This window comes from Maniola jurtina, chromosome 10, assembly GCF_905333055.1.
Source record: "Maniola jurtina chromosome 10, ilManJurt1.1, whole genome shotgun sequence".
Lineage (NCBI taxonomy): Eukaryota > Metazoa > Arthropoda > Insecta > Lepidoptera > Nymphalidae > Maniola > Maniola jurtina.
Window position 1 is genome coordinate 3216313 of NC_060038.1, and position 24628 is coordinate 3240940.

Consider the following 24628-nt stretch of genomic DNA (forward strand, 5'->3'; position numbering starts at 1 on the left):
GCAAGAAACTCGCGTGGATTTAGATTTTCTAACAATCCTGATGTCTTGATGGTACTCCTTGATGTTCTGGTATCAGTAAATGTATTCTGTGTCCAAGCTAATAATTCTAAGTACCGAATTTTGTCAAAACGGTTTTTTATTTTGGTTAAATGTAGCCGTGAAAAGATACACTTTTGCATTAATTAGGTATATCATTCCATAACATTAGTATGGAAACTTAGGAATTAGTATGGACATATCCTTTACCAAGAATGGTAGAGATTCTTAATTCAATGTGTACCTATTCTTTTAAGTCTCCTTCACCCCTAACTAAAGCATGAGCTTGTGCTTATTACAGATACTAATAAGCACAAGCTATAGTCAAACTATACAAGCTATTACCCAGTAGAACGATAAGGAACATTAATCAATAGTCGCATCGCAACTTTTAACATCAAACACTTCCTCAATACCAACATAAACTTTTTAAACGTAGAGTCACGTCCGAAGTCTAAAGTCATATAGCACTACTAGATACTGGTTAGCAGGAACACCTGAGTCCTGAACAAACTTCGGAAGTTAGTGTGTGCTTTATAGCTGTTGAAATTTTAGTCTACCCTCCAGAGAGACATTTCGACTACGGCAGTGCAAACTAGTGCACGAGTCCGCTTGATTACAATTCGCTCTTGTTTCGTGAAATTAAAACTTTTATCAACTCTGTGTTCCTACGTTTTGTCATCTCGCAAATGAACGAACTCTTTCTTCTTAATTAGATACTAAAAGAAACTGCTTAAGAGTATTGCGAAAGTTGCGAAAGCAATTTGGAAAACGAATTTCACAAATAGTCAGTTTATTTGTATCTCTAATGAAAATTTTTGACGATGTTTCTGGAGTATATCTGCTCGTGTTGTGAACGTTTTTTTTTTAAATTTCGAAGTAGGTTACCTATTTTATTATACTTAATTAGAAAACCTATTGCGAAAGCAATTTGGAAAACGAATTTCACAAATAGTCAAGTTTATTTACATCTAATGTTACCACTAAAGAAACGAATTGAAATGAAGGAGAACTTTTTTTTTTCTTACACGTCATATTCCACATGAAAAATTTACCATAAAAATACCATATTCAAAAAACAACCAGCAAGCTACATAAAAAATTATAAAGTCGCCGTTTGTTTTTTTAAGTGTATCCTGTTTTGTTAACAATAAAGATGTTTAAATAGACAACTAAAAAGATCAAACAAGTTAGATAAAGGTAAAAAGGCAACTAAGTATTAAAAAAAGTTCCAATCTTTTAATCCATAATTGATTTACAAAAACCTTACATCCCTCTAAAAGTTTGGCAGCATTTAATCCTGGTGACAGTGTCCACTGTAACTCTAATAGAATAGCAAACAGTTTCCCCGGACACATTGTCTAACGGTCTATTTGGCGTGTGATCTCGATGGAAATCCCCTATTGGGATTCGATGGACGACGCCGTTCCCAAACAAATCACTACGCACGTACACTCTTGAATGCATTTTAAATATTGGGATAGGATACACTGTAACATGAAGATTTTGGTGCCATCAAATGTAATTTTAGAAACTTGAGGTCCTACTGTATTGAAACGATGCGGTTGATTGATTTACGATGAGTACTTTAAATAAATAATACGATGAGTACTTTAAATAAATAATACGATGAGTACTTTAAATAAATAATACGATGAGTACTTTAAATAAATAATACGATGAGTACTTTAAATAAATAATAGCCTTCATTCTTTCGGAGAAAACAAAAGATCCCTGCGAAATTGAAAAGAAAACTCTAGTCCAAGAGGACGCTATCGCGGGAAAACTTTTCAAATATTACTCACGGATGGATTCACCAATCGTACAAACCGAATTCCAAAAAATGTTATCTTTGGAATAATAAAAAGTAATCCTTAAAGTGATTTAGAAATTGAAAGATGGTATAAACTATAAATACAAGAGACTCAGAAGGATCATATACTCGTTATACTAACAGCTTAGGTAGATAGGACATATAAAAACTAGTCACTGACATAGAACTTGCTAGGTGTTATAGCACCCGAAACAGCTGACTCCTGACCAAAGTTTAGAACGGACTTTAGTTCAAATACCATATAGCTGCTGAAATTTCATCTATTCCCGGGAGAGACATTCCGAAAATGATAGTGCATACTAGTTCACAGGTGTGTTTGATTAGGTACCGATTCTGCTTTGGCAAAATTGAAACCTCTAAAAGATCTATCGAGTATTTCACATTGTACTTACAAACAGACGGTTTGAGCGAGGAAAGCTCATGAATGAAAAGCTAACTAGACTCCTTTATCGTTATCAAAATGGATTGATCGTGGCGCGTAGAAATCCCTAAAAGAGACCTAAGTCCAGGAGTGGGCGTCTTTCACTTGATGATGATGATAATTTTTAATAAAAACAAAACACGGAAAGTTAATTCAAGTTAATTTCTTTGAAGTCCTTTGTCATCGTCGAATTTAAAGTTTTTTTAAGTGTGTTGTTTTAAGTGCTATCTTTTTTGAACGATCCTGATCGTAAAACTGTGATCCTGACTCATCATTCATCGAACAATGTTATTTGCTCAAAATATTTAGACCTTAGTTGGGTTCTATTTTATTTATATATTGGGTATTAGGTTAAAATTAGTTTGTTTTAATGGTTGGGGAAACTTGAATCAAACATCTAATGAACAGTTATCCAAAGCAGCTACGTAAACGGGGAGTTTCGTGCAGGATGTACGTCCACACCAAAAAGGAGTTTCTGACGGACTATTTGGCAAAGGCTTCCGTTTGAAATCCTCATTTACTCGATGGCTGTCGCTGTTTGCAAACAAATAGCCACAGTCGCTTTGAAATATACGTTGGCAGCATTTATTTTACATCCGTGCGATTGCTTGAATTTGACTTCCTTTTGGGTGCTTAGGAAGAAACAAATGGGTACGATCGAAACTCACACAGCTTTGTATGAAAAAATATTTAAGGGTTGTATCGTCAAGTTTCTTTGCAAATCAGATATAAAGCTTGGATGAAAACAAGTGTAAATTAAAAATTTATAACACCCCCGACATGTGAAGGTTACAGTAACTAGAAAAGAGCTGATAACTTTTAAACGGCTGAACCAATTTTTTTGGATTATAGCTAAGAACACTCTCGATCAAGCCACCTTTCAAACAAAAAAAAGTAAATTAGAATCGGTTCATTCGTTTAGGCGCTACGATGCCACAGACAGATACACAGGTACACACGTCAAACTTATAACACCACTCTTTTTGGGTCGGGGGTTAAAAATCAGTCAAACTGCGAGTCCAACTCGTGCATCGAGAGTGTCGTGCCTTGAAAAAGAAGTTACAGGTACGTGTAATTTCTTTTTTTGTTCAAAATATCTCTAACTGCAGATATAAGTTTGTAATCGCACGAAAATATGTTTTAATTTACAAATAACAAATCAACGAATTTTGGTTATAGGTACAGAGAATAGAGGCTCTGCTCTAATTGTCTTCCACGCGTCACTGTACTGTAAACGTTTTGTGATTGTGATCTAGATAATAATTCTGGCACCTTCACATATTAAATTATACCCCTAACCCAATTTCGTTTATCAAATACACCTACATAAGGTGGCGCAGAAACACCAGATAATAATTATCTGTGACTCAATACTCGTATTGCGAGCTGTTATAAACTTTGTGTAAAAGGGTATAAGATTTGAATTGCAATACGGATGCAAGGCAGTTGGATTGTACAAATAAATGAATTCGCAAATACAATACCAGGTTACCAGCTAGGAAATAATATAAGATTACATTTATTGAGGAAGCTCCGAATAAATACTATTTATTGCGTTACAAGTACAACAAGATTCTTCCATGTGCTTCAAATATTAATTTAAAATTGTAAGAAGTAAAACAAAATAAGATGATATATATCGAATTTTCCGTGGAATCAGTTCCCTTACTACAAGATAAGTAAGTAAGGTTAGATACTAAAAGATATAGAAAGAGAAATACAGATATACATAAGTAGATCAGAATAGGAGAAACGCACACAAATATACTAAGTCACTGGGTAAAATGAATGTATAAATGATACTGAAAAATGAAAAGCTGTATTTTACTCCCATTTATTTAGTATCTCATTATCTCCATATTTTTTATGATAATGATAAGCTTTTCTTGATAACATATTATGTCACCAAGATTTTATAGTGTGGAGTTTAAGATAATATGAGTTTAGATAAAGTAGTGTATGAAACTCTACATAAATCTGTGCAATTATTATGCAACCATTTCATAAACTACTATTATTCCATCGTAACTTTCAAATGTCTGAACAGATTCGGTTGTAGGTATGGGATATCGTTAAAATTCTTACATCATCCTGAGTGACTGACGCTATATTAAAGAAAATTGAATATGGTAGGGCAACCTTATTTGTTTTTAAAGAACAGAACATTTTGATTTTGAACAAACCAGCCTATGTCTGGAAGGACTAGCATAAAATTAAAAACAATGCGAAAATGTAATACTTACATCCATGCAATTATTGATGTTATTGGTGATCTTTACATCGACTTCTACCGTTTCTCCAACCTTCAAAGCTGGTGGAAGGGAGAAATCCAGCTGTATTGGTCGAAAGACGTTTATAGTTCTTGGCGCAGAGAACCGCAGACCACGGTTAGAAAGAGACAGAGCCCATAGAGACCAGCGTCCAGCTTCCGAAGGTGCTGCAATTGTCACGCCATCTGTTGATAGTTGGGTTCTGTGGACAAAGGAAATGAAGATAATACTTTATAGAAATCCTAAACTACCTTCACGCCAGCTTATTAATTTTCAAGTAACGAGCTATCAGGCTCAATAATTAAGGGATCACTGAAATCGTTGTACACGAATTACGTTAATTTCGTACATGCATGTAACAAGCCCGAACCAGTTACTGTATGATAATTAAAGTGAACAATGAAATGATTTTATCGAAAAACAATATCCGCAAACCAATTTGATGGGTTTAACTGACATGGTCGAAATAATGAACGCAATATTGAAAATGCATTTTTGGCGAACTATTTCGTTGTCGACTCCATTTTGTATCGTGGTAAAGAGCGCTTATTATGGAATATTTTAATTAACAAGAAGTTATTAACTGGCGCGATTATGGTTTATCGGTTGACGTGATAATATTAACGTTATATTCAGACATTTTTAATTTTGTTATTATTTTTTAATTAAACTTCATCATCCTTCGCTAGGGAAAGTATCCTGTATATTTGACGATTCAATAGCACTTATCAAAATTGATTTGATTAAAAAATATTTCTGTTGCTTCTTGCTTATGATCATTATTTGATTGACTCAATAGATTTTTATAAATGCATGTGCTTGTAAAAAACTTAAACCATTGTTGTAAGAATAACTATTTGAATATAGAACGGTTTCATTCAATAAAAATAAATGCGCGTACCGCGTAGCGCGTCACTGCGACGCGCGGCAGTGACGCGCTACGCGGTACGCGCGTCGCGGCTGGAGAGAATATCGTGCGGGGCGCTGACGCGACACGCAGTTCAGTTGCAGTTCAGTTCGAGTGCGTGGGTACCTTTACTAGGCGATACCTGTGAATTCATTCGAGTGGATTTAGATTTTTAGAAATCCCGAAGATAGTCATTGCTTTTCTGGGATAAAAAGAAGCGTCACTAAAAATCACGTCAATCCGTTGCTCCGTTGCGACGTGATTGAAGGACGAATCAACAAACCAACAAACAAACACACTTTTACATTTATATCTTGTTTATTTGTTGCCAAAATGAACTTGTCTTTGATTTTACTTTTCATTGCGCATTGTACTGTCACATCCAGCTTACGAGTAGCTTTCCTTCAACCGGTCCAAGTGTGTAATGTCCAGCAATTTTCCAATGGACCATAATTCCATCAGACGTCACATGGCTTTTTCATTTGCTCCAACATTTGCCCAATGAAAACATTCCTGGTCGAACAACGTAGTTTGTCATTCGGTACCGCATAACTTACAACCAACAGATGAGTTGGCAGGTTGTAGATTTATGGGAGCAACTTGTATATTTTATTTATTATATTATTCCCTTTGTCAGGTGCGCGTTCAATATGTTGCTTGAGGGTATAAATATTATTACAGGATTGCGGTAACGGAGTTGAATGTTAAGGATTTATCATGACTGAAGTAATATTACTCGACTTTCAAAAAAATTTGAGTGGGCGATACCCAGCGGGCATTTTAAGCCTGTGTTTTCTTTAGACCTTGATTGTATTTAATGCGATCGGTTCTTTAAATAAGACTAATGTTAACAACTACCTCAAGATGCTGCCTTATATCATGAGTCATAGACATCTAGACCTATATCAGATTAATTACTATTATTTATAAATAATTGGCGGGAATGGATTATAAATCACATTTAGTTATTAACTATTTAGATCAATACATATTGTGTCGTATTTTACATTTAGCTGATATAATTGTTACGTTAATTGTCTATTGCATCACTATGGTTTACCTCTATGGTAATTTGTCAAATAGCTTCCCGAAAACTAGTACCTACCTACCTTAAAAATATATCTGTAAAACTGATTTAAAATAGCGAAGGAGTCGAACAAAGACGGGTATTGAGAAATAATAATTGTAAGCGAAAACTATGTTCAAAAATACAGTGAAGAGAAAATGGAAAGTGTCTATTATTCAAACCTATCCCTATACTTCTGCAACAGTCAGAAGTGGGATCACAAGAAGAGAAGAGAGCAGAACATTGAAGAACGTGAAAAGAAATTTTTTTTTCTTCTCTTCTGAAGACACCACGCCTCTCTTAGAAAATAACATCATGGGCCTATATCGACGCAAACTCATCTTCAAGATGCGACCCGAGGACTGTCCTGTGTATTATAATATCAGGGGACTTGAAGTTGAAATACCGACGAGCAAAATTACGGTCTACCAATACCAGAAGCCCTACTTACTTTATTGAGGGTACCTACTTATCATCATCGAAAAATTGTAGAAGAATCTACTACTTCGGCGCAGGCTTCAAGATGAAGAAAAGGGGAATAAAACTTTACTACGTCTTCGCCACGCGGGGACAAGAAGCGCAGCTGTAATCTACTGACGGGATAGCCACCACTCGCCGCACCATGCTAGCCGCCACTCGCCGCGCCGTGCCAGCTGCTACTCGCCGCGCCGTGCCAGCTGCCACTCGTCGCACCGTGCCAGCCACTACTTGCCGCACCGTGCCAGCCGCCACTCGTCCTCCTGTGTCGCCATAGCAACAAAATCGAGCATACCCGCACCCGGTGAGTCGTTTCAGGTATATTCACTCTATCCATCAATTTTCTGAGCATATGCAAATGCCTCTCAAAATATTAACATTAGTGCAGATAGAATATTTGCCTGCCCACATTTATACTGGAAGTAAATTTTTCAAATGATTTGATAATACCATAATTATCTAAAGTTTTCATCATAAAGGAGGTTTTGGGTGCGCATACATACAATCACTTAGCAGATTATGAAAAAAAAAGTGCATGCGTGTGTTATAACAGAAAAAAAAAAATATACCTATCTACTTAATTGTGATCTCTGTGATGTAGGCCATTTCACTTAGCAACAGATCGTATGGCATTGAATGAGTGAAATATCGATTTTGTCAAACTACCTTCGTTAGATAAATTAATAATTTTAGGTATATCATCGAATCAAATTTTTTTGTGAGATTATTATTTACAAATTAAATAACCTGTATACGCCGTTATTAAGTAGGTACTCCAAACACCGCTAATCCTGTGGAATGAATTGAATCACAAAAATTCTGACAACCGCCTCTATCGCCATAGCCCAGTGTGCTGATTAATAAAGTATATACAAATACAAAATACAAAAATATTTATTTCGTTAAAACAAATTTTACAGAGAACACATAGAAATTGGGACCATCCCAGTAAGTGTCTAGATTTGCTACTAGTACTTGTGGCAGACAGCCCCGCTTTTCCATAACATCTTTTACTATTGAAATAAATGAGTAGTTTCTAATAGTCAGTAATATTCTAACTTGTGACAAAATAATTTAAGCTGTTTCATCTCTGGAGGTCTTAACAGCATTGAAATATGTAGGTATACAACTTATGAACGTAGGTGATGTAGCAGACTCTGTACTAGACCAAAAATTAAAGGCTCATGTCTAAATGTAATTACTCTGATTTGTTAGGATAAACCGCAACTAGCGATGGCTATCAGTTCAGCGTGGTACTTTAAAATGTGAGGATAATAATATGTTAATAATTTAATCCTTAGCTAACTTTAGTGACTGTGTGACCTATTCATGCTAACGGGTGGATGACTTCCCAAATATCTATATAAATAAGTCTGTGTGAATTATGCAAATTAAAGACTGTATGACAAACCCAATGAAAGTAAGGAAACAGCAATACTTTCAGCCAAATAATCTTAACGTACATAATTAAATTTATAAAATTAATTATAATAGAGATTACTAGGTGATACCTAACCAGAAAGACCAGAAAATAGAGCCAGATTAACCTAAATTAACTTAAGAAACTAAAAGAAACTTAATTTTTGATAGTGCCAGTATGTACTGAACTTTTTTTTTTTTTTTTTAGATAAATGTATACCTACTATTTTCATAGTTAAAAACAAATCATTTATACAATTGGGAACACTTTGATCGTCAATTGAATTTATAAGGTAATGATGTAATGGTGTCAATTAATTGCATAAATTCAAAATTAAGCAAGGATTCCAAACGCGCCTAGGCTAGGTAGAGCCTACAACAAACTGAGCTACTAGTTTTATTTTATTTGTTTTTGACAAATCATATATAATAAAAATGAGTACTTATGCTAAAGATGTTTAAGACCAATGTACTTGTATATTATACCATATTCTAGCAAATAAAAAAAAAAAAAAAAAAAAAAAAAAAAAAAAAAAAAAAAAAAAAAAAAAAAAAAAAAAAAAAAAAAGAGAGACTATTGTACCAAACTACGTTAACTATTGGCTAGTATAGTACATGAAATTCAATAATAGGATTATGTAAAGGTCAAAAGTTTATAAGTAACAGTATGATAGGTTTATTTTATTTTATTTTACGAATTATAGGAAGACAATTTGTTCGATTGCTGAAAGACTGTATCAATCATTATTACAATCTCAATCGCTGTGATTGGTATTCTTATCTCAACAATGCATTCACATAGCCGGAAGTGAGTGAGCGTTGACCAATTAAAGGTGATTGCGATTGTGACATTATGGCCTTATTTTGCCGTTAACGAGCTAGGACGTCGTAACGTCCAAGCATAAAATTTAACTTATTGATTTATTTAATAAGAAACACTTAAAATATACATATTCTACATTTATTAAATACTTACGCACTATAACATACACTGATATGAATATCAATGATAAGTGTACACAACATTTGCAATTTATTGTGCCAAGTAAACTTAATATTATGGTGGGTAGTTAGCAAGAAGAACGATAAAACTAAATAAATACAAGTATTAATTATTATTTCACTATTACATATTAAAATTAACAAATATAATAAATTACTAAGCTGACGACAATTAATGCAATTGATAAAAGTCTGATGCGGAAAATTAAGCTGGCAGCGCTTAATTTAAGATTCTTTATGAGATTTCTTTATCTTTAACTTTATATGCAAAAACATTTTTTTTAAGTGCTATTAATAGATTACATAAAATACATAATACTATAGGTACACAGATTATAGAATATATAACCTAGATAAAACATTTTTTTAAGTGCTATTAATAGATTAAATAAAATACATAATACTATAAGTACACAGATTATAGAATATATAACCTAGATAATATCGTATATCGATAACCTACTAAAACAACAGTTATTAATTTTGAATCGAAAGAAAATCTTATGATATTACTAAACCAGTAAATGCTGAATAACATCAAGATAATGTCCGAATGTCATCGCTAAAGATATTTCTGAGTATCTTCACTTAAAGAAATAAGTGACTTCCCTAACAGAACGTCTGTGTGACTTCAGTAACGAAACATCTGAGTGACTTCCCTATCTGAATGTCTGAGTGACTTCCCTAACGGAACGTCTGTGTGACTTCCGTAACGAAACATCTGAGTGACTTCCCTATCTGAATGTCTGAGTGACTTCCCTAACGGAACGTCTGTGTGACTTCCGTAACGAAACATCTGAGTGACTTCCCTATCTGAATGTCTGAGTGACTTCCCTAACGGAACGTCTGTGTGACTTCCCTATCTGGATATCTGAATGACTTCCCTAATGAAACGTCTGCGTGACTTCCGTAACGAAACATCGGAGTGACTTCCCTATCTGAATGTCTGAATGACTTCCCTAATGAAACATCTGCGTGACTTCCGTAACGAAACGTCTGAGTGAATTCCCTGACAGGACGTCTAAATAACCTCTGTAGCGAAACACCTGAGCGACTTTGGTATCGAAAAGTCTGAGTGACCCGTAACGAAATGTCTAGGTAACTTTCGAAACAAAGTAACTTCCTCTTCTTGTTAGCCCTTATTTATCCATTGTTAGACATAAGTAGGTCTCCTTACGTACACGCCATTCTTCTGAATGCTGGGTGAGCTTCCTTCAAGTTTTCCCCGCAAGCTTGGTGATGTCGTCGGACCAACAGTATGGTTGTCTTCAGTAAATATAGTATGTTTCAAAAATACAAAAGTCATGAATAAAATAAAATACTTTCTAAATTTATGTCTAAAGCTCTATATGCCCTAATTAATTACTAATTAACTTTTGACATGGATGGCCCATTAATGTAGTAATAGTGTTGTATAAAATAAGAAATTCCTTTTGTTTGCATTCTGGTATCTAATATAATAAACTGAGACATGATAATATTTGCCGACTATCCCGAACCTCGGTAACTTTATAAATTCTCAAATAGTGCTAAAAGACATCCTTTCATTTTCGAAATTGCTCTCCTAGATGCCTTATTTTGTATCAATCCTGTTTCTTGTTTCTTGTGGAAATAAGATTTGTTCTTTTGTACTTATGCTTTATTCTGTTCCTTATTCCTCATAGAAATTCACCTTCTGAGCAAAAAAAAATGCATTTTAAGTACAATGTCTGTACCTACTTTGTGGCGTACCCCTAGAATATATCTGTGAGATCTTCCTATGAATAATCCGTATGAAATCACAAAGAAGACTGCATCACCTATGCAACGAATCTGAATGAGCTACTTATTCGACGCACTCTGTCACCTACGCAAATAATCTGGGATACCTGCATAAATAGTCTATAAAACCTACATAATGAGCCTGTGTGACCCAAGCGACGAGTCTGTGTGACCTGTGCAACGAGTCTGAGTGACCTACGCAACGAGTCTGTGTGACCTACACAACGAGTCTGTGTGACCTACGCAAACGGTCTGTGTGACCTACGCCACGGGTCTATTTACTACTTAGATATACCTTTTATAATATCTGTGTGACCTTTCAATGATAAAAATTTATTATGCATGATTTATTCAAAATGGGAAAAATATAGTTTTAAACTACGTATGTACGACATAATTTGAAAGTACCAAAAATAAACTCTGCTAAAACAAAACCCTCTGCCAACCTGTTAAAATCTAGGTATATATTCACAATTATAAAAATATCAAGTAATTGAAAATTACATATACCTTAGAGAAAAATGAGTATGAAATTCAATAAACGTTTAGTACGGATTAAAAGAAAAAGGGCTAGAAATGAAATTTCGTATAAATATGGACACTGTTTTGCTTTCCAGGTTTATAGGTGTCATCACCGTGGCAAATTCATCTTTATAATAGAAAACGCTAAAGCATCGAAAGTCAGTTACTTACCTAATTACTAACATGATAATAATATTATGTTAGCGACCTCGAAAGATACCACCGAACCTGCGAGATGTTACAATTTGATACCTAACTTTTCCCGTGCACCACGATAAGCAACTAGAAAGTGCTGAGCCAATCATAATTCTAAACCAATTTTAACTTCTTAATAAAATTGTCTCATGAGTCATGACGTCAGCTGTATAGAACTTATCTTGATAGTCATTTAAGTACCTACAATTTTGGATAGTAGGAAGCTACAATGAAATCTGTTACTTATATTTCGTCAATATTAATCACATACCCACTGGTAATCAAAAGTTATTTTTATTGAATACCTAAATCTTATAGCAAATCATTAAAAAAAAAGAAGAAAATCAATAACAATTTTAACATAAAGTAGGTAATAACTAAAATGAATCTATAGAATATTATATCATATTATGTACATATTTCTAATTTAAATTATGAATGTCTACATGACCATGGTTGACTAAGTGAGACACTATTATTATTTAGCCTTTTAATGTTGATCACATGGTGGCGAAACAGATTGACCAAGCGTTTTTTAGGTAACCTCTTAAGTGCATATTACTGTTCGGTGTTTTTGTTTTGCCAGGTGGCCGATGATGCGAAAGCCGGGTTGTTATCAGCGGGCCGTGGGGCACGGCCTTTCCAGGATGGCCGAGTGTTAACAACTACCTCAAGATGCTGCCTTATATCATGAGTCATAGACATCTAGACCTATATCAGATTAATTACTATTATTTATAAATAATTGGCGGGAATGGATTATAAATCACATTTAGTTATTAACTATTTAGATCAATACATATTGTGTCGTATTTTACATTTAGCTGATATAATTGTTACGTTAATTGTCTATTGCATCACTATGGTTTACCTCTATGGTAATTTGTCAAATAGCTTCCCGAAAACTAGTACCTACCTACCTTAAAAATATATCTGTAAAACTGATTTAAAATAGCGAAGGAGTCGAACAAAGACGGGTATTGAGAAATAATAATTGTAAGCGAAAACTATGTTCAAAAATACAGTGAAGAGAAAATGGAAAGTGTCTATTATTCAAACCTATCCCTATACTTCTGCAACACTAACTTCATCACTTCAGCATTTTGGCTCAGAAATCTATGTAGCATTCTTCGTTCTGAATGCATTTGAATTTAAAAAAAAAAAACCGTGCAATTTACTTTGATATTTGATAGTGTGTGGTAAATCCTCTACGCCCTAAGTATTTAAGTACCTTAGTTAGTTCCTGGAATTTAATTCACTAAATTACATATAGATGGCGCAGACCGTTATTAACTGGCTGGGTTCTACATAAAGGTATACGATGGTACGGAACTCTTCGTGTGCGACTCCGACTCGCACTTGAACGTTTTCTTTGTTATGTTTGTACTCAAGCAAAATGGAATACTCAGTACTCACGTATAGTTAAAGCACTTCCACATCCACAGTCGGTCGTGTGAAGCCGGCGGCACGAGGTGCGCGGGCGCATGCGACGCGGGCGCGCTCCGTTGTCTGTACAGCACGCCACCCCCGCAGGCGCCTCCTCCGACGAATAGTGATACACCTGCTGATACGAACTCCGGGCCTGGCTGCTCTTCATGCTCTGCTGGTCTGCAGCAAAAAGTTCACCATTACGATCCATATAATGTATAACCATACATACATACATAGACCATTTTATAAGCCCTTTATTATTTACTTACAATATACCCGGTATACCCCGGTATTTATCGAACTTCAGAAAGAGACAGCTTCGATTTCGATGAGCGTTGTCTCTGTTATTGAGACTGACAAGTTAGACAAATCTCTTTATGAATCCGAAGCTACAGATTATCATTTTATAAAGTTCAATCTGTAATTTTTTCAGCCGAGTATAGGGCCCGGTAAACAACTTGAACACCGACATAATTGGCTGGTGAATAAATAGCCTTCAATCAAAGAAAATGCTTCATCAGTAGTCGAGAGAATGCAATTAGTAATTGATAAGTCTACTTTTGCTTCCTGGATTCACCAACTTTCTCCCACTTCGCCACTTCAGGTTCAAGTTGTTTGCTGGGCACTATAATGTACCTACTTTAAAAACTTAACACTCAACAGTCAACCACAAATGCAAAAGTTACTTACATCAGAACTGCTGTATTGATGTAACTTTTCACTAAAAATTTCAGACAAAACATGATAAAAAATTCTCTATGAAATATTTGCCCCTAATAATGGTGTCGGGTGTCGACGACAGGACAAAACGTTTGAAAAAAATCTCTTAATTTGAACTACAGTTGGAAAAGCGTGGAAGCGTCTTTATATGACACAACTCTACCGCAATAAGTCTTTTGTCAATAACATAAAAGGAGTTCGATCAGGCGTGTCCCGGGACATATGGGATAATAGCAATATCCGGGTAAATTGAGTTCTGGTAAACCGACTGTATGATGAATTGTATTTTAATTTCAGCTCGACTTCTTTGTGAATGAAAGAAAAATAGGTAGGTATAATTCAAAATAATATATTATCATCTTCTTCTTATTGATCATCTTCTTGATCAACACATCGCTGGCTCACTACGGAGAACGGGTGTCCTCTTAGAATGAGAAGGACTTCAAAAAATTAGAGATGCATGCCCCGGATCGAACCACCGACCTTCCGAATAGAAGATGGACTTCTTAGCCACTAGGCTTAACTTACTTCTAATAAATATAGAGATTTTTTGGAATGGAATACTTCTACTTTTCACTTTACATGCCAACAATATATTATGTCGGTATGGGACATATTGTGGAATTTCTCGCTAACTCAGAGACGATAGTGAGATACCTTTGTGTACTAATATAATGCTATTAGTAGGTAAACCTGGAAGCTGTATAATATATTGATCTGGTATCAGCTTGCTGTGAATCATGCCCCTACCTCGCAAAAGCTTGTCATTAATCAGTACCAGAATACTCTCACACAGATTGATAGGGGTGTTTTTCTTACAAATATAAAATGTGGTGAGGTGGTAAATAATATTACTATGCATGTTATGGAAAAAATAATAATTGAGCAGGGACATTGGAGTTCTATAAAAGGTCTTAACAATTTAATTAGTAAGCCTTTTACGGCGAAGGAAATAAAAAGTAGAAACATGCGGCGCAGTTTAGCGAGATATAGTCTATGAAGATTTTTTTTGTGTCTTAAAATAAATTAAAAAAAAAACAAGTTTATTTAGCTCTGGAGAAATTCTGATCTAAGTGCATTTTCTCCAGCAAAAAAAAAGGTTCTTACGTCTGATGAACATCAAAACGTGTGTCGGGCGGTGCGCGTGCGCCGATCAGGCACATCAGTGAGTCGGTCGGGGCCAGCACTCTTAGCTGAAGGGCTGCTCGCGGGTACCACCAACGTCTCTCCTCTACCGCTACTGCTACCTGAACAAAAACAAAAAAAAAATTAGGTACTCCTTTTTACTGGAAGGTTTGACCATATTTTATGTTTACCTATGCTTTGACCGCATATAAAATTTCAATATTGTAATAATGAACTTATAATTGTAATTTATTTACAAACTAGCGGATACCCGATGTGTGCTAATACACTACGCTAAAAAAAAATGTGTCTAATACGTTGTTTTAGTGGTCTAAAACCATCTTCGCATTATTGCTTGAAAGCAGTTTGCGGGCAAAGTCTTCTATGGGCATACAAGGCGCTACTATTGCTATAGACAAGTGTAAATTTTAAAGTGTAATTTTTAACACCCCCGACAAGTGAAGGATACAGTAACTAGAAAAGAGCTGATAACTTTCAAACGGCTGAACCGATTTTCTTGGGTTAAGTATAGCTAGGAACACTCTCGAACAAGCCACCTTTCAAACAAAAAACCTAAATTAAAATCGGTTTATTAGTTTAGGAGCCACGATACCACAGACAGATACACAGATACACACGTCAAACTTATAACGCCCCTCTTTTTGGGTCGGGGGTTAAAAATAATCATGTAATAATTAAGTTTAATGTTCCAAAAACACGAATACCCAACTAAAGAATAAATAAAACGTAGCAACGTAAATTAATCGCGACGTCCCTTTTAATTAGCACTAATAGCATCTCTAGCAGGCTTATTTCGGAGGACCTTTTGCTCTGACAAATTTTATATTTAATCGCCGCCTCTCGCAATTAGAACAATTAGTTTACGTGTACCTACAATTACGAGGGGCGTAGCCTTTTCGACAAATAAAAACGTTTACAATTCATTCGTTCATAAAGTAATTATTTATTGGTCCGCTTTAGTATTAACTCTGATTTTTATATGACTAACCAAAAACAGGAGTACTCAGGACCTAAAGGATTTCAGGGTGCATGCATGTATGTATGTATGTGAGTTTCTTTATTTCATTTTAACCCTTAAATGCCTTAACGGATTTGGAAACATGGGATATTTTTAGAATCCTTTCATCACCCCGAGTGACACTAACACCACAGTGACTATAAATTTTTCGAAGAAAATTCAATACAGTAACATTTAAATCTGATTTTTTTACTTTTTTGTTTATTTTTTGGCAGGGCAGTCGTATATTTTAACTATGACTTTTTAATAATTAATTATACTTTACCTAAGTCAATATGTTTTGTTATGTTTATGTTATATATTTTGTTGTAGAACCAAAATTTTATCTTTATCTTTATACAAGTTAGCCGTAATTGTGATCTCACGATGTAAGCTTATGGATTTATAAAAAGGTGAAGTTTTACTATACCTATAAATACCCCTAATCTATTCTAGCTACGGCCCAAACCTCCCACAAAACCAAAGATGAACCAATTTAACAATTATATAGGTATTCTCAAATTACTCTAGCCGGGAATTGAACCCGGGATTTCCCACTTATAAGACATTCATGCTATATCAGGAAAATTCAGTGCAAATATTCCTAATAATATACTTACCTACCTACACGAAATATGCCCTATACTAGGTCCTAATACTAGGATGTCCATTAGAATAAAATTAACATAATATTCGTAGTATCGCCCGACGTAACAGCTAAATGGGATTAGGGTTCACTCGACCTATTCACGTTGAGAGGGTAATTACTAATTATAGTGCAGGTAATTAGGAACAGAATTACCTGTCCACTCAGTTGGAAAGCAAAAAGTTTTAGAATAAAAAACTATTTCCTACTAACTTGTTGAACGAAAATTTTGCAACTACAATAAAATACAGAAAAAATATTTCCTTTTTTTTATGGTACTCAATGAGGTCTAAACAATGATACCCCATGCAGGGGTAGAAAAAAAAAATTCCGGCTCCTTTTTCATTTATAGGAGCCTCCTGAAAGATGATTGAATTGAATTTCTAAATCAATATTTGGTTTTGGGTCAACGTTTTACACTAAATACGAAAATTTCAGGTTTGTAACTAATTTGGTCTACGAGCTACAGACCTGTGATACGCGGACAGACAGACGGACAGACAGACAGGCAGCAGAGTGACATTAATAAGGCTCCGTTTTTACCCTTTGGGTACGGAACCCTAAAAAACTAACATCAGAACCTCACAAGGTAATAATCAATAGTGGACTCTATTTCTATATTAATAAAGCTCACCTCCTTATGCAGCAGTCGCACGTGGAAGCTGGCAACGTCACTGACAGGCTCGCCGGCCTCCGTGACGTAATACACGAGCAGCGAGCTGACCGGCGCCATGTCAGCTGTCACGGGGAACCTGCGGGGGAATGGGGAAAGTTTATTGGGGAAAAGCTATATTGTACACTAGAGGATGCCCGCGACTTCGTGCGCGTGGACTTAGGTGTTAAAGATCCCGTGGGAACTGTTTTTTTTTTTATGATAAAATGCCTATGTCAATTACAGGGACGCAAGCTACCTCGGTACCAAATTTCATACAAATCGGTTAAGCGGATGGGTTTTTAGGAATCCCGTGGGAATTTTTTGATTTTCCGTGATAAAAAGTAGCCTATGTCCGTCCCCGGGATGTAAGCTAACCCTGCACCAAATTTCGTCAGAATCTGTTAAACTGTTGGGCCGCGAAAGGGTAGCAGACAGACAGACAGACACACTTTCCTTTTCCGGGATAAAAAGTTGCCAAGTTGTCAAATTCCCGGACCCAAGCGACCTCTTTACCCAGCTAAACGGATGGACCTTTAAGAATCCTAATTTGTTTTTCCAGGATTAAAAGTAGCCTATGTCCGACCCCGGGATGTAAGCCAAATAATGCACCGAATTTCATCAAAATTGGTTAAACTGTTGGGCCGTGAAAAGCTAGCACACAGACAGACAGACATACTTTCGCATTTGTAATATTAGTATGGATATGGTTTACGTAGCAGAGAGCGCTATGCTAACTTCTTTCCGCGGATAAGGTATAGTAATATATTTATATTGTGTGGGTGTGTGGACCACTTAAGTGGTCCGCGGGCATACAGGGTTGGTATTTCAGAATGTGAACAATACGAATAATTTAGTTGTCTATTATAATTTATATGGAACAATAATGTTTTAATGGGCATGCAAACTGTTCATGATGTGAATTGTTCAAAATTCTACAACGTTAACAACATCACGACACGACAGCCGTAACATTGTCACATGCTTGTTGTGGAGGACCACCTGGTCTTGTTATACAATTTATGTATTTGTTACCAGAACAGGATATTTTGAAAACATAATGTACATGACGTGAAATTGTTCAATGTGAATTGTTCAATGTTAGGCAACGTTAGCAATATCACCGCGGGCACGACGCGACAGCCGATACGCCCTTGTCACACGCTTGTTGTGGCAAACCACCCGGTTTTGTTATACAATTCATGTACCAGAACAGGATTAATATTTTGAAAAACAAAATTTTCTGATAATATAAAGTTTTTCGTTTCGGAAAAGCTTCACTCAGTCATTTGATAGACATAAATATTTCGTACATTTTTTTTGATGATATGGTCACATACATATAACACGACGTTTCAACCTGTCATACATAGCGTGCGTGCTAGTATTCGATGACAAAAACTTGGTAGATACATTTCACAATTACAGAAACCACGACGTGGGCGCCCGTCACACCAGGAGTAGAATTTTTATTTTTATTTTTAACGTGACGATTTCAAAATCAGCAGAAAGCTGAGTTTGTAAGCACAGCGTTTTTTTATTTTAATGAATAATAAATTCATCTCATTGTTCTATCAGATTATTAAGAGATGACGTGCAAAAAATATTAAGTCATTTATGCATAATTCGATTCATTCGCATATCTCCATCCATTTCCGCTCTAGTGGACACCGGGCCTAAGAACCGATATTGCTTTATACAATTGGAATCAGTGCAAATGAAGCCTTGCCGCATTAAAAATAAAGTTCATTACACACACCAATAAACACAATCGCGCCCATAGCCTGGGATTAACCTGAATCGAATTTACAGGGCGGTAATTATTCTTTGGGCCCACTCAATTTTCAATTCCCGCTTCCGTACCGTGTAATTAAATGGACCAAAGTATCGTTCTCGTTGCAAGTATGTACTATTTATAATGCAAGAGTTAGTGGACGACTTGTTCAAAGAGTACTCCCCCAGTGCCAGGCGGAGCAAGCTCGGCTACCTAGGCGAATGATAGGAATCACGTCCTTTGAGACAGCAAAATTCGCAATCACCTACCCAAAGGCATCAGCAAAGGTTGCCAGGTAGAGATTGCTCTAAGCAATAAAGCCGCCTTTGCACACAATTGTTTTTTCTGTTTTCTTCTTTCTGTGTTGTGTTCCTTTACATGTGTTTTTGTGTGCAATAAAGACTTCTATCTATCTATCTATCTATCTACCCATGAAATTATAAAATGTGAAAAGTGTGTTTGTTGGTTTGTTGGTCTATTGGTTTGTTGGTTTCGACCAGGATCGACGCGATTTTTTTGCATGAGTATAGTTAAAAATCTGAAAAGCGACATAGGCTACTTTTTATCCCGGAAAATCAAAGAGTTTCTACCGGATTTTTAAAAAGCTAGTCATCTCCTAGTCTATTCGTATCGTTCCCATCCCGAGTAGGTATTAATGATCCCCCTTTTTTTAATAACCTCGTAAATCGTTTCGAGATTTATTGAATTCGGAACCAGTCTAGCGACAAAGCGCTTCGTATTTTATTGCTTTTAAAATATGCGCGAAAAGTTGGATATTGACTTAGTAGAAAGTTCAATCCGGCACTCTGTTGAATACCTTTAATAAAAACCGAATGGTGAATTAGTTTTTTTTTTACCTACTGATTGAAAAAATTGGATATTTATTGTTAGGTGAACACATGATAGACAGCAATCACAATCATCTAAACAAAAATTGATTTGTCATCATTATTATGAATAAGATAAAGAATCCTTTGGTGCAGTCAGTGTGTGCTATGGATAAGTGGAAAAATCTAGATTCGATTCCTGGCAGGGTAAATTTACGAAATCATAATTTCTAAATTGGTCCAATTTTGGTTTTGTGGGAGATTTCAGTTTTATACAAACCCTAAACCTAATTGCCACATTTGAATATTAATCAATCAAACTCAATGAAATTTTAATTCAAACGCTGGGCAACGTACCTACCTACTAGGGTTATTTCTCATAAGTGGTACACACTTTATATAGAAACCGTTTAGAGGTTTCATCTTAGACTGCATCAACACTTTTCATGAGTGATTTTAAGTATAAAGGATGATTTTCCCTTTTAACAGTTTTAACCTTCTCAAAATTAAGTAGGATTTATCCTCCATTATGAATTACAATTATTGTGAGTAGGTACCAAACTTTTACTATTTACTAAGAACGTACAAGCCCTACACTATCCAAATATCCATTTATGCGACTATTATGAAACTATTCGTTTAACTTCGAAAGTAATTTAAGTTAAAGAGACGTCTTTAGGCGGTCCCAGACCGTAATGGGCGAAGTTAGGTTAAGCTGCGATAAGTCACTGAATAACCTTCACGTATTGTGTGGCATACGTTTATTAGGGCTCCATAAGTACCTGCAGGGTGTCAACGGGAACCTATTATAATAAAGTTCCGCTCTCCGTCTGTCCATCCGTCCATCCGTCTGTCTGTCATTTACCGAAATAGGTAGAGAGGACAATTTTTACGAATGTGTATTTCTATTGCCGATTTAACAACAAATAGCCGAAATTTCACTGGTATTACAATTTTTCTTGGAAATACCGTTGCGCCATTTACCATTTATATTTTAAGAATTTTTTACATAAAACCCCAATAATCTTCCTTGGGTCGGATTGAAAGATAAAACGCTCCCGAAGGCTTCCAGTGTTCCTTGTCTTATGAATTCACTGTACCTTGTTCCAGACCTTGAGACTTCCCAGTTTTAATAAAAAAAAAACATTTTTAATATACTTAGGTACCTACTTTCAACATTAAAAGTGTGAAAAATTGCAAACAATATTGTGATGGTATCTTTTTCTTTAAAAAAATGATATTAGCTGGTTTAGCATGACTAATGTTCCCCTTTTTAACCCCCGACCCAAAAAGAGGGGTGTTATAAGTTTGACGTGTGTATCTGTCTGTGTACATTGTAGCACCGAAACGAATGAACCGATTTTAATTTAGTTTTTTTGTTTGAAAGGTGGCTCTTTTCTAGTTTCCTTGTTACTTTGTAACAGACCGTTAGGTTAATAATATTATGTCAATTGACAAATGTCTAGCTGTCAAGATGGATTTTGCCTAGATACATAATTATTTATTTGAAAATGATGTACTTTGTCGGGGGTGTTATAAATTTTTAATTTACACTTGTTCCGCTAACTAACCGTAAAACTTGTGCTAGGAGTAGGTACACTCGGAAAAATCATTCGCTTGACAGAGCATACTAATGCGTGCGTATGTATAACACACAAAGATACGACGCGATGCTATCCGATAATAGATACACTCACACTTACTACACTCACTCACACTTCTAGATAACCTTACCAGTCGTATAGGGTTGGAAATTTCACTTTGGTTAACATAGTTCTGATGGCCGAGTGGTAATAGTGTTGAAGTTCTTAAACATGCCGTGAGTTCTAATCCTAGTGGGGATAGCTTTTTTATTTTTGTAATTATTTATTTTGTCTTCTTTATACAGTTCAAATTATTATACTTTCAAACAATATAATTATAAGCAAGAAAAAACAAAAATAATAAAACTTTTTTATTTTAGAAGTTATTTATTTGTCTTTTGTGCAGTTCATAAATTATTATAATAAGCAAGAAATAAATAAGACGCTTGTCAAAAAATTAACACATCAAGTTAACAGAAGGTATACAAAAGAGGAAAAAAAAAATTGACATACTTTATCTACTCCTATTACTCCTATAGTAATTTAAAACCAATACCGATGTGAAGTATGCTAAAAGTCAGTCAAGTATGAACGTAATGTTTTATTTACGTTTTGGGTTACTTTTATATCGTTTGCCTGTAGTTCTATTATTGTATTTTACGTCCATCCTTGTCCGACTCAAAAGATTTTTCATTGGTAAAAATAACAATGTAATTACATCAGTCACAGTTTATATATTCCATTGCAAAATGAAAGTCTATGTTCCCGGTGCAAACCATTCGTAATATTTTCTTCGTAATGTATTCCGGCAGCACGCAAATAGTTCCGCACAGTTTGCAGAGCGACATTGTGCTTGGTCGCTGTCAACCAGGTTTTTAAAAAGGAATCCACGCTATGCATTGCAACGATGTCTTGGTGGTGATGTGACTCCATCTTATAAGCTGATGGTTTGAGCCCAGGTCAACAATTGTCTACATGCCCCGTTTCTCCATAGTGACAGACCCACAAGCACACGGTATTCATCTGTAAATGATTATACCCTGGATTAATACATAGGTTACTTTTCATCCCAGAAAATGAATGAGTTCCCACGAGATTTTTAATAACATATATACACGGGAACGAAGTCGCGGGCATTGGCTAGTATTTAGTATATTGGTTACATTGTTATACTATATTGTTATGCGTCTGATTAAAAGTATTAAATGGATTAAAAACATTACGCTAATATTTAGAAAATACTAAATACACATAAGTAAAAAGCATAAACATAATTTCAATACGAGTAGGTTATATTTGTTTACTTACCGATATCATCGATTTCGGTTATCGAAATATTCCGCTCAAATTACAATCTCTGCTTTTTAAACAAAGATAAATAAGTGTTCCACTGTGGTGAGAAGTTCAGTAGTTATTCAGTGTGAAAAATAACACAACACACCATAAATGAATTCTCTACTAGGATCTATTAATTCGCGTGTTCAAGTTCTATTTGACAATAATTTATAAAATAGGTAGGGTAGATTTAAAAAAAAAAATTATTGTTTTGTGAGCTCGAAACATTTCAGCGATGAAGTATAACTATAATAGACCTTAACTGACTTGTTTTAAAGCTTAAATTCGTGCACATATCTACAGCCAGCACTGCAAATTAAAGTCGTGAATTTTAGACGTTATCTCAAGGTAGTTTAAGGCCATTTTACTCTGACATTATTGTGCTTCGATGATCGAATTCTATCAGCGTGGGTAAGCGGCAATACGCGTAGTATTGCCGCTTACCCACGCTTGTGCCTGCTCTGGGGAAATCAGCGAAATATGTAATTTGTAATTATTGCAAGTAGGTATGGTGAAAAGAGACCGACAATGCATTAAAGAGAGATAGGTGTAAAATAATAAGTAAACGAGTTATGCACACACATAATGCTTCGTTGTGTTGCCGGGTAACCGATTTATTTTGCTTTGTGTACAATAAAATAGTGTAATGGGTAGGGTTTGAACCGCCGACCGTTCAGCTATTGAAGCTTCTCTCACTCTCATAATTCCCTTCACAACTGCTGAGCCTTGCGTATGGAAGTAGTTCTACCATTCGCTTTCTACTAACCAAGTAACCTGAACACTTGATATACTACCTAAAAATTATAAAATTTTCCTCTCAGTTCCAATATCGAATGTGGCTTATTCTGTTGTCACAATCTCTGACATAAACCTAAATATGACAAGTCTACGTCTATTGCTATCTATTTCATAATGCTCTCTGTGGAAAAGGACAGCACTTTTATAGCCAAAACAGTTACAGTAACAAATATTTATTGCCGCAAGTTTTTAATTACACGAACATTTAAAAAAAATTTAAATTAGAACAATTTTGTATGATGTCAGCAAATGTTACCCGCAGGACTCGAGTAACACAGATTCATTAAATCGTTAATAAACAACTAGAAAAATAGGACTAGCAGAGTTTCCAAGGAAAATATAACTATGTTGCAACACAAAAAAACCGGCCAAGTGCGAGTAAGACTCGCGCACTGAAGGTTCCGTACTCGACTTGGGTATTTTTTCCAACATTTTGCACGATAAATTAAAAACTATTATGCATAAAAATAAATATCTGTTTTAGAATGTACAGGTAAAGCCCTTTCATATGATACCCCACTTGGAATAGTTATCTTACTTTTAAAATTGAAACATATTTTAATTTTTTTTTTAATGATGTACTTAACCACAAATTCACGGTTTTCAGATTTATTCCTGTACTTATGCTATAAGGTTCTATCTGCCAAATTTCATGATTCTAGGTCAACGGGAAGTAACCCATAGGTTTTTTGACAGACACGACGGACGGACGGACGGACGGACAGACAGATAGACAACAAAGTGATCCTATAAGGGTTCCGTTTTTCCTTTTCAGGTACGGAACCCTAAAAAATAGCCGAGTACGGAAC

General features: G+C 35.3%; 1 protein-coding gene across 2 annotated transcripts in view; it reads right to left on the reverse strand.

The window, feature by feature from the left end:
• Positions 1-24628, reverse strand: part of LOC123869026 (C3 and PZP-like alpha-2-macroglobulin domain-containing protein 8) — a 234718-nt gene that overhangs the window by 27275 nt on the left and 182815 nt on the right. For both annotated transcript variants that reach the window (XM_045911747.1, XM_045911748.1), the window contains exons 10-13: positions 17485-17602; positions 15169-15308; positions 13327-13518; positions 4535-4763 (exon numbers count right to left, since the gene is read on the reverse strand). In XM_045911747.1, coding sequence (XP_045767703.1) covers positions 4535-4763; positions 13327-13518; positions 15169-15308; positions 17485-17602 — 679 coding nt within the window. The remainder of the gene's footprint in view (positions 1-4534; positions 4764-13326; positions 13519-15168; positions 15309-17484; positions 17603-24628) is intronic.